Source organism: Impatiens glandulifera, chromosome 1 (assembly GCF_907164915.1).
Source record: "Impatiens glandulifera chromosome 1, dImpGla2.1, whole genome shotgun sequence".
Lineage (NCBI taxonomy): Eukaryota > Viridiplantae > Streptophyta > Magnoliopsida > Ericales > Balsaminaceae > Impatiens > Impatiens glandulifera.
In genome coordinates, this window is record NC_061862.1 from 109399778 (window position 1) to 109411101 (window position 11324).

Consider the following 11324-nt stretch of genomic DNA (forward strand, 5'->3'; position numbering starts at 1 on the left):
ACATCTTTCACCCATTCTGTGAGGTAGAGGAGGTAACACATTTATGCTTTGCTGACGATTTGTTCATTCTAGTGCACGCAGACGCTGATTCCATTAAAACTATTAGGGTTGCACTAACGTTCTTTTCTGAGGTAACAAGTTTAACTATTAATGAAATCAAAAGTGTGGCATTTTATGGAGGCGTGAAGGACGAAACAAAGCAGGACATCTTCAACATCATGGGCATCAAGGAAGGCAGCTTTCCCATAAGGTACTTAGGAATTCCGTTAACTGCGAAGCAGATCGAGATCTCACACTACAAACCACTGATTGAAAAGGTAAAAAACACGATATCTGGCTGGGCAGCGAAAAAACTTTCTTATGCAGGGAGGATCGAACTTATCAAAACTGTGGTTATGGGCATAGTTGGCTATTGGGCGCAGCAAATGGTCATTCCGAAGAAGGTATTGAAGGAACTCGACACGCTGATGAGAAACTTTATCTGGGGTAGTAGTGGAAGAGGAGGAAAGAAAGTCAAATGGACCGCTCTCTACAAACCGAAGGACGGGGGAGGCATCGACTTGAAGAACTGTATCGAGTGGAACAAGGCTCTAACCTTCAAGCATCTGTGGGCTTTGGAGCGCAATCAGGAGTCACTATGGATCAAATGGGTGCATACGAGGTTTATGAAACACGAAACCAGCATCTGGACCTGCAAAATTCACGAAGGTATGAGCTGGTCTCTGAAAAAGATTCTTAAACTAAGAAGAGATATTGCAGATCTTTATGACATCCGATTAGGGGACGGGAAAGGCACTCTATTCTGGCACGACCCTTGGTTTGAAAACCAGTCTATCATCGACAAGGAGGAGTTTCAAAATACTCGTATCAGAAGGGACTGCGCAAAAGCGAAAATCAGAGACATCAAAGACGGGAATTGGAACTTGCTCTTGAGAAGAATTCCAGAAGGAAAGAGGATACTTGATCATATAAGTAACATACAACTACACGACAGACCGGATATTCATGATGGAAAGTTGAGGACAATGGGAAGCTGGTATTGAAGAAAATATGGGAGATAATCCGGGAAAAGCGCAGAAAGTAGAATGGGATCCTCTTGTATGGTCAACGAAGATTATCCCTCGACACCAGTTCATCCTATGGCTCGCCTTCTGGGAAAGACTCAGCACTCGTGATCGTATCAGTAAGTATATGAGCATTCCGGACGCGAGCTGTCTTCTATGCATAGGAAATGAAGAAACCATAGATCACTTATTCGGGAGCTGTTGTATTGCTTCGGAGCTTTGGGACAGATTCTATAAAAGCCTGGAGCTGATCAGTTTCCCGAGCGAATGGAATGAAATCAAAGAAGCAACACTACTCAAAGCCAAGGGAAATAGATTTGCAACAAGCGTGTTCAAGTGCGGCTTTGGAGTAGTGGTGTATAACATTTGGCAAAAACGGAATGCAAGGGTATATGACAGAACCCGTAGGAGCATTGACGAATTATAGAAAGATATTGTATCGGATTGCAGCGCCCTCGCGGGAACGTGGAGAAGAATTCCAAGCACGGAGCAGAACTGGAATATCTGCAGGAACTGGAATTTACCGTTTTTTAAACTCACTAGAATTGAAAGCATTGTAAACAGATAATTCATTTACGTTTTTAGCTTTTATTCAGAATATTACGACTTCAAAATCATTCTAGGCCTGTCTAGAATGATCTCTTAAACTCGTGGTTTTTTTTCCCGTTTTTGGGAATTTTTAATGAAATAACGCTAAGTCGTTTTTCCCAAAAAAAAAATAATACAAATGACAACAAAATATTAACATTTCAAGCAACTTAAATATTTACAACACATGACAATAGCGTATCAAAAAATACAGGACAACATAGTTTAAGACACGTGACATCATAGTTTAAGACACGGGACAATATAGAACAATAAGAGGACAACACAAGCCAACAAAAATATTAACAGTTTTACACATGTTCTTGAAAACAACAGAATATTAATAGTCTAACTACATAAATAACAAAATGATATACCTATTTATGTCCCCGGTTGTTGGTTCCTACACGTAACAATCACAAAACAACAGAAAAATGTGAATATCTTGAAACAGCAGAAGACATTGAAACAAACAAAGAAAAAAGTAAATTAGGATGGCAGAGAAGATATACTATTAGAAAAAGAAACTAAACGAACAAAACGCAGATCTCCAGATCGTGATCTCTTCAAACGAACAAAAGAACAACAAGAAGCTAAACATAGAGGATGAAGACGAATCTAAATAATGAAAGGAGAAGAAACTAAATGACATGCCGAGAGTGAAGAAAACGGAAGAAGAAGAAAGAGGGTTTTGTTTGATAATGAGCGGGAAATTAGATGAGGGTTTACAAGAGAGAGAAGCTGTAATTTTTTTACTTTCTTTCGTGGCATGCTAGGTGGATTCATTCTCTCATTCGTTCTCCTTATTCGTTTCCTATATATTTCCCTTATATATATATAATAAAGATTTATTATAAACATGAAGCATGTATTATATAATAGGTAAATAAAATAAAATTAAAAAATCTTTTTTTTTAATATTTATGTAATAATTATTTTATAATTAATCAATGAGTCAAATAAGGGATTATTTGAAAATAATCTTACATACATAATCCAACTGAGAGAGAGATGTAAGGACTTGAGAAAGCAAAAGGATTGAACTGAATTTAGAAACTTAAAGACGATAAGAAGATGTGCTCCACATTTCTCCCGCGAATGGATTTCCGCCATATGAAGAAAGATCCAAAACCATCGACATTTTTGACTTCTTCTCCAATTTCTCTCTTTACCTTCACTCCTTCAACTTCAACTTCAACTGTATCTGAGAGAGCAGTTGCAGACTGTTCCAATGGCGATCACAACAGCCTATTACCACCACTTCTCTCCCCCTCCTCTTATATTCTCCCCTTCCCGCAATTTCCCAATCATCTCTCTTAACTCCCCTACCACAAGAAGATTGATCAAGCCGTTAAAATCCCGCCATTTTAGACCCGTCGTCGTTTACAGTGGAGGCGGCGATGACAATGGTGGCGGAAATTCCGGCACTGGAGGCGGAGGTGGAGGTGGAGATGACGGTGATGATGCTGGAGAGAGAAACAAGACAGAGGCTTTACTGGCCCTTTCGCAGGCTGGAAGGTTACTCGAAAGCCTTCCGAAAGACCTGGCTTTGGCGATTGAGGCAGGCAAAATTCCTGGAGCTATTGTGATCAGGTACTTTGATCTTGAAAAATCGGCTGTTTTCCGGTGGCTGCTTCAGTTTGGAGGGTTTAGGGAACGATTACTAGCGGATGATCTGTTCTTGACTAAGGTTGCCATAGAGTGTGGAGTTGGAATCTTTACCAAGGTCTCTGAGTTATTCTCAATTTTGTCAATTCCTTGTTCATAGAATCATAAGTTAGTGCTGCAATGCTTTATTTTTGTTCTAGGTTTCAAATCCATCATTAAATGCTAGAAACTAGCTTTAAAGCTGATTTTGTAACAGGTGATCCCTGTTCAGCAATTTCAGAGAAGCTCCAGATTTAGCATTTCTTATGATATCTTTCTCATTGAACTTCTATTATATAACATTAGTGTTTTACTATTATATAGACTGCTGCTGAATATGAAAGACGCAGAGAAAACTTTACCAAGGAGCTTGATTTCGTTTTCGCTGATGTTGTAAGGCTTCTTTTTTTTCTTTTCCATCTTGCTTAAGAACTTATCTTTACTTGCTTCTGCATTAAATAAAGAGGAAAACTGATAAGATTGATGATGATGTTCCAACATTTTGTGTCAGATCATGGCCATAATAGCTGATTTCATGCTTGTCTGGCTTCCCGCTCCAACTGTTTCTCTTCGAGCACCACTTGCTATTAGTGCTGGGCCATTGGCTAAGTTCTTCTATGGCTGCCCTGAGAATGCATTTCAGGTTATTACTATCTATTAACATAAATTATTACCAGTAAAAGAAATCCTTATGACAAATGAGATATTTTAATATTTTGTTCAGGTTGCTTTGGCTGGTACATCTTATTCATTTTTGCAAAGAGTAGGGGCTATAGTGGTAAGTTCTCTCTTTTCATGATTACATTAGAAACTAGCTGATAAGTAATCAGGATGACCTAATATGATGATTATCATGATGTATTATACAGCGAAACGGAGCCAAACTCTTTGCAGTTGGGACCAGTGCCTCTTTGGTAAGTCGTTGTATTATGTGCATATGATCTTATTCTCAGATTTCTTGGTATTTCTGTGTTGTTGGCTCTATATAGGCATTTTTGCATACATAGATTGTTGCAAACTGGAAAAACATAAAAATAAAAGGTAGAACAACAGAAAAAAAAAAAAAAAGGAGAATCATTATCCTTCGTGCTGGTTATTATTTCTTCAACCATTACTATTTGACTTGGACTTGTTCTAAAAAAAGTTGAGGTATTTTTTGAATTGTTTGCTGACACAGTCAAAGTCAGGGAAAACCTCTGAAATTATTTCAATATTGGACTAGCTTAAGAAAAAGAAGAAGCATATATCTGTATGGATTACATGTGAAATCCACTTTGTTTTTTCTTTCTTAAGGCTGTGATCTGCTCAATAGAAATGGAAATGCAGATCACTTTAAAGATTATATGAAACCATTAGAGTGTTACCTCATCTATTTTCTTTGGGGACCAATCTTCACAAGTTAAATCTAATAGGTTATGAGCCCCTGAGTCTGAATGTTCAATGTCTACCGTGATTCATGAGGCTGTGTCCTAAGATCTCTAAGTTCCAAATTTGTGGAATACACCAAAAAGTTGACCATTTCCACACATTTGCATGCCTCCTACAATTGTATCTGGATCCGAATCTGTTTGATAAACTGCCAATCAGTTTATGGATACAGATCCAAATGCGTTTGGTATGAAAGATGTAGTTGATTGTATCAATTTATGGATACAGATCCAACTGTCAGATTTTCATGCAATTTGCATAGTTGTAGATCTCTTCAAGGCAAATTTCTTGAGCTGGACATCACCTACTTTGGCTGGAAGAACAATTCTATTGTAGAGGCCTTTTTGTAGGCTAATCTAGATTAGGTCCAGACTAAGTTTGAGATACATCTGGTTACCAAACTGAATCTCTCCCGGATCTACACCTAGATGAAACCAGGTGAAATGGTATTTGGAAACTAGGACTTTATCACATTCACGATCTCATTGAAAAATAATCAAAGTAACTGAAAATTATTTTTTTTTTCTTTTCTGTTTGATGTAATATTTGTTTAGATCATGATCATATTATTTTTCGGGTAATGATCCAGATTATAATGTAATTTTTGTTGATTCATAATACTCCGGAAACACTTTCTGGATTTAGGTCTAGTTGAGAAACCATCAAAAAAAGTATTAATAAACACTTTTTTCTCCAACTATCTCATATCGATGTGGATCCATATGAAATCATTGGAAATAGAACTTAGTCCACACACAAATTCTTTAAATTTATTGATATTTTCTTACCTAGACCCAAATCCAGACCCCGATTAAGACACAGATCCAGAAAGTGTTTCCAAATTAGGATCATTATGTTTTACATATTCATTGTGATTTTTTAACAGATATAGATTTTTCAAATTATAATATACACGGAAAAGAGTTAGTAACAAAACAGCCTATATATTATATGCTAATCTCTTCTGATAGAAACATATTTGTAGCCATTTGTATATACTATAATAAAATAGGCAAGATTGGTGTTGCTTAAAGCTTGTGCTGATTGCAGGTTGGTACAGGCGCAACAAATCTATTAATCAATGCAAGGAAAGCCTTTGACAAGAATTTTGCTGTTGAGGCAGAGGACGTGCCTATCTTACCTACCAGCATTGCATATGGTGTTTACATGGCAGTTTCAAGCAATCTTAGGTACGTGGACTTGTTTTTTCTGACCGTTTCTTGTTTGTTGGTGTTTCCATTAATTTCATTAACTAGTTATAATTACAACGGAAATCATGCAATTATATGAAAACAGTAGTTATTATGTAAAGAAGTTCGCGGTATACTTTCCATTTTAGGTGTTTATTTGATGAAAAAATGATTATTTGGAGTTAAATGCTGAAATATCATTTGTATTTAATATTTTAAAATGTTATAAAAAAAGTAAGAGTATTTTAGTCCATGATTTGAATTATAAAGCGATTAATGATGGGATAAGGCCCAAATGTCCCTATAAATCAAACAAGGTCCTTGTTATTCAAATAACCCTAAATCAAAACAAGGTCCAAATGTGTTATGAGCTAATTCCAAAGCCTTTTAATGCTGCAGGTACCAAGTGTTAGCTGGAATAATTGAACAGCGAATGTTGGAGCCACTATTGCACCAACACAAGCTACTTCTGAGTGCAATATGCTTTGTTGTTCGAACTGGAAACACCTTTTTGGGATCGCTTATGTAAGACTTCTTAGATTCTCATTTCTAAAGTTAATTGACTGACTATCTTCATTATATACTCACTATTCGCTATTAATTGTTTATAGGTGGGTAGATTATGCTCGTTGGGTGGGGATCCAAAAGATAAGAGAATGATTATGCCGTGTGATCATCGGTCTGGAGTGAGTATTCCCGCTTTCTTCTCTGCATCTCTATTTATCTACTTTTTCTATTGATTCTATGTATAAAGTCTTTGTAAATTAGTAACATTCATTTACATGCTGATGATAAAGGCATGTTTGTATCAAATGTATATTTTTATGGAGAAAGGTGAAGTTCTCTCTCGATGTTTTTCTTGCTTTTGCCTTGCTTTAACTATGAATTATTCCTTGGACAAGCGGACGAGCATCAGATAATAACTTAACCTATTTGGGAAAAACATGATCAACAGTTGAATGTGAAATTTGATATAAAGAGTATTTCTGAATGAAGTTTTGATTAGTTTGTAGGGCTGAGGAATGACAAATTTTGGGTTCTAGTTTTGGGGTCTCGTTAGGTACATAAAGCAATCCGGATCTTCTGCTACCGATTGCCGTGTTCCCCTGTGGCGGACCAATCAGATTGCAGCATTATTATTTTAATAATAAATCAATCTGGGCAGGAGACGGAGGGAGGGAGAATCCGGAATCCGGGTTTAGGCCCGGGTTCACACCAGACGTCGTTAACGGAAGCGCCTGTTAACGCCAGGAAATAATATAATATTCAGATGATAAACAGATAAGATATCTTCGCTCCGGGACCGTGTCAGAGGGGAGGGTGAGATACGATGGGAGCGAAGATCTACACGCCCGTTGCACTGACCCTCATGTAAACCCCGCATACCCACCCATGAGAAGACCGCCTGCCGTTCATGAAAATACACTTACACGTCTATGTAAAGACCGAATTGACAGGGATATTATATTTACGTTTATTAAATATTAATTTAATTTATTAAAAAACACATGCAGCGATATAATATTCGCTTCAATTAATTCATTCATTTATTTTCTACGAATATTTATTTAATTTTTGTATTTAATTTTTTTTGCCTAGAGACTCTCTGGAGCGGAGATATATTTGTTTCAATTAATTTTAATTAAAACCCATGTAAACCCCTCAACCCACCCATGAGAAGACCGCCTGCCTGCCATGGAAAGACACTAACCCGTTTATGTGAAGACCAAAATGACATGGATTTTATATTTCCATTTATTAAATATTAATTCAATTAATTGAAGATGACATGCAGCAACCGAACAAATCTTCGCCTCAATTACTTTTCTATTTTTTTCCTTTTTTTTTTATTTCATTTTTTTTTGCTGGAGACCCTCATGAGCGAAGATATATTTGCTTCAATTAATTCTAATAAAAACCTCATGTAAAACCCCCCTACCCACCCATGAGAAGACCGCTTGCCTACCATGTAAAGACACCTACCCGCCTATGTAAAGGCCAAAATGACATGGATTTTATATTTCCGATTATTAAATATTAATTCAATTAATTGAAGATGACATGCAGCAACCGAACAAATCTTCGCCTCAATTACTGGCTAGTTTTTTTCTTGTTTTTTTATTTCCGTTTATTAATAAATGTTAATTCAATTAATTTAAAATGACATGCAGCGATATAATATTCGCTTCAATTAATTCATTAATTTTTTTTTATTTAAATTTTTCTGCTGGAAGAGAATATTTGTTCGCCTAGACCATGTTCCATGTAAAATGGATTGAATAGTCGCTTCTCGAGAGAACACTTATTCGCCCCTGGTCCCTGTGTCATGTTACATGGAATGAATAGTCGCTTTTCGAAAGAAGACATGTTCGCCCCGGTTACATGAATATATATACCCCCTAATATGATTATTTTATAATCATTTCCGCCCGATTCATCTCTCTCTCTTCCTGCCTCCTTTTCACGGCGATTCGTAACCGGCTCCCCGTCGACCGAACCTGAATCCACATCTTCACGACTCCACAATGGTACGTATTCCTAAATAGTAACTTTTCATATTTAGGATTATGGAACTACTACACTAGATTCTGTTATGTGATGTTGTTGTCTCTTTAATCTTTAGGAAACCCTACTCTCAAAATGTCACCTTCACTGTAAATCAATGTTATTTAGGAAAAATTACCTAGTGTTATGTTTTGGGATATTATTTCCATGAAACCCTAGTACATACTAACAAAGACCGTTTTTTTTTTCATGCACGTGCAGGCAACCGCCTCAGCATCCGTCCAAAACTTTGGCAAAGACTGGATTTTATGCCCAAATCAATTAACAAGTGAAGAGATAGTACTCTTCGTGACATTTCTCCCTTTTTTTCCATATTGTTTAAGTTTTCATCCTGTTTAACTGAAATATTTATGATTGTTCTTAAACAGCACTTGATGCAACAATATGCTAACACATGTGGTGCCACGGTGACAATGAGGTGGCGAGACGATGTGACCCACGTCATAGCATCCACCGATTCTAATGGTGGATGCGGTCGCACTATCAAAGTATTGAAGGGCATATTGAACGGGAGTTGGGTCCTTACCATTGATTGTGAGACTCTGTTATTCTTAACCCTTTACTGTTAACTCAATATTCATTTTCACATATATGAAACTAAAAACACCTCTTACTTTTATACAGGGATAAAATCATCAATCAGATTTAACTGTTACGTGGACGAGGAACCATACGAGGTGCAGCGAGATAATCATGGGACTGTGGGCGGTCCAAGAGCTGGCAGAATGCGGTATTTGAACAATGTAAGTTTTCTCTTATTCCTACTCCTCCATATGATATTCAATTGTCCATGATTACTAATAATGTTTTGTATTTTCTTTCAGCTGCCGAAACTCTTCGACAGTTACACCTTCATATTTGCAGGGGAATTCATCCCGGCTTACAAACTGGATCTTATGGGGTTTGTAATTGCTGGAGGAGGTACAACTAAAGAAATGGAGAATCCATTTGTCGAGCCCGAGGACGACAAAACTATAGTTGTATACGACAAGTCTCGGCACGATGTTAATGAACTTGTTTGGGTATTTGAGGCAGAGAATCCTCTGAAGACATATTTGGATGTGTTTGGTGTTCCTCACACAAGCTTGCTAGAATCCATTGCTGCTTGTGATTTGCAGCCTTTGTTTTTGTAATACACATGTGTTGGTTTAATTTGTTACTTAATATTTGAATATTTTGCATTCTTGAAAATTCAATGTCATATTTGATTTCAGATTTATCTTTTTTTTCTTCGAATTGTTTTTTTTTAAAACATCAGCCTTATATTTAACTAAATCTTGAAACATTAAGAAATAATGTATAACTTGAAGTATAAATTTGATAAATAATTAATATTTTTAAAAACTACTGTCAAAATAATATTTCTAAAACAATTGTCAAAATAATAACAGTATGTGAAGAAATCTTCGCTTACTGATTGATTGATTGATTTATTAATTTTATTTCATAATAATTTTTGTCATTTAATTATTAAAATGAAATAATTTTTTTAACAAGTCACCTCACCGCCACCTAACACCTGCCACCTTTTCATTAAATGCTGCATGCAGCAAGCCATGCTGCTAGACAAAGTTTGTACTCTTCTCTCTCTCACCTGTACGACCATTTCTTCGCCGGAGTTATACTACATTGTCTACCATCGACCTCTCCTTCGCCGGAGACTTCATTATAATATCAATCCATCTTCCTAAATTATAAAATGGTATGTTTTTGAATGTCATCTATACCTTCTTTACTTTTCGTCCCAACCTTTTCTATGTTTTTTGAATACTCGACATGAAATGTTCTGTTCTGTTTGATTATCAGGAAGGAACACATATCAGCGAGAATGATATGGACGAGAATGATATTAATGATTTAAGGTAACATTGTTTAACTTCTCCTATATTTTTAGTGCACATGTAAGCGAAGATCTCTTCACTAATATATTTTTAGATAATATCTTATAAAGCGAAACTATATTCGCCTAATATTACAATCTTCATACTGTTGAAGTGAAGCTTTCTTCGCTTATATTGTTTTCATTTTCCAATAATCTACAAGTTCTGATTAGTTGAACCTTTATTTTCCACGTGTTCAAACTGAACAGCGAATCTGCTACTTGTCGTCGTCAATTGAATTTCGATGCAAACGGCCAACCTTTGGAGGACATCGAAGCCAACTTAATTCCACTTTTAGGTAGAGAATTTGAGAGTGAAGAAGAAGGCTACGTATTCTACTTAGCATACGCTAAACTAATAGGATTTGGTATAAGACGCAGTTCAAAACATGTAGACAAGGAGGGTAAAATACTGGATAGAGTTTTTTGTTGTAGTGCACAGGGTGAACGGGGAAAGGACAAACGTGATGTCTATGTGAAACGTAGACGTTCTGTGACTCGGTTCTGTTGTGAAGCGAAATTGAGGATAAAGAGGGCAGACAATGGAAAGTTCCAAGTGGTAAATTTTATTAGTGATCATAGTCATCCTCTTGCAAGTCCAAAGAAAACTCACCTGTATAGATGCCATAGGAATATTTCTACAGTTGCAGGCTTACATATCGAGATGGCCACTAACGTGGGAATTCCTCCTAAGTCATCACATGCTCTAATGTCTAAACAAATCGGTGGAAGGGAGAATCTAGGTTTTCTTCCTGAGGATTACAAAAATTACCTGCGCACGAAAAAAACCAGAGAGTGTAATTTTGGGGAAACAGGGGGTGTATTAGAGTATTTGCAGAAAAAACAATCCAATGATCCTGGTTTTTATAATGCTTTTCAACTTGATGCGGACGATTTGATAACGAATATTTTTTGGTGTGATTCCAACATGCGGTCCGATTATTCATACTTCGGAGACGTGGT

The 11324-nt window shown here is 36.5% G+C and overlaps 1 protein-coding gene across 1 annotated transcript; it reads left to right on the forward strand.

Moving 5' to 3' along the window:
• Positions 1 to 2699: 2699 nt before the first annotated feature.
• On the forward strand, positions 2700 to 6765 carry LOC124919539 (protein RETICULATA-RELATED 4, chloroplastic-like). Its single transcript, XM_047459798.1, has 8 exons — positions 2700 to 3378; positions 3624 to 3692; positions 3811 to 3942; positions 4024 to 4077; positions 4169 to 4213; positions 5778 to 5917; positions 6317 to 6442; positions 6529 to 6765. Exons 1-8 carry the CDS (start codon positions 2884 to 2886, stop codon positions 6575 to 6577), a joined length of 1110 nt encoding a protein of 369 aa, XP_047315754.1. The 5' UTR covers positions 2700 to 2883; the 3' UTR covers positions 6578 to 6765.
• Positions 6766 to 11324: the final 4559 nt, after the last annotated feature.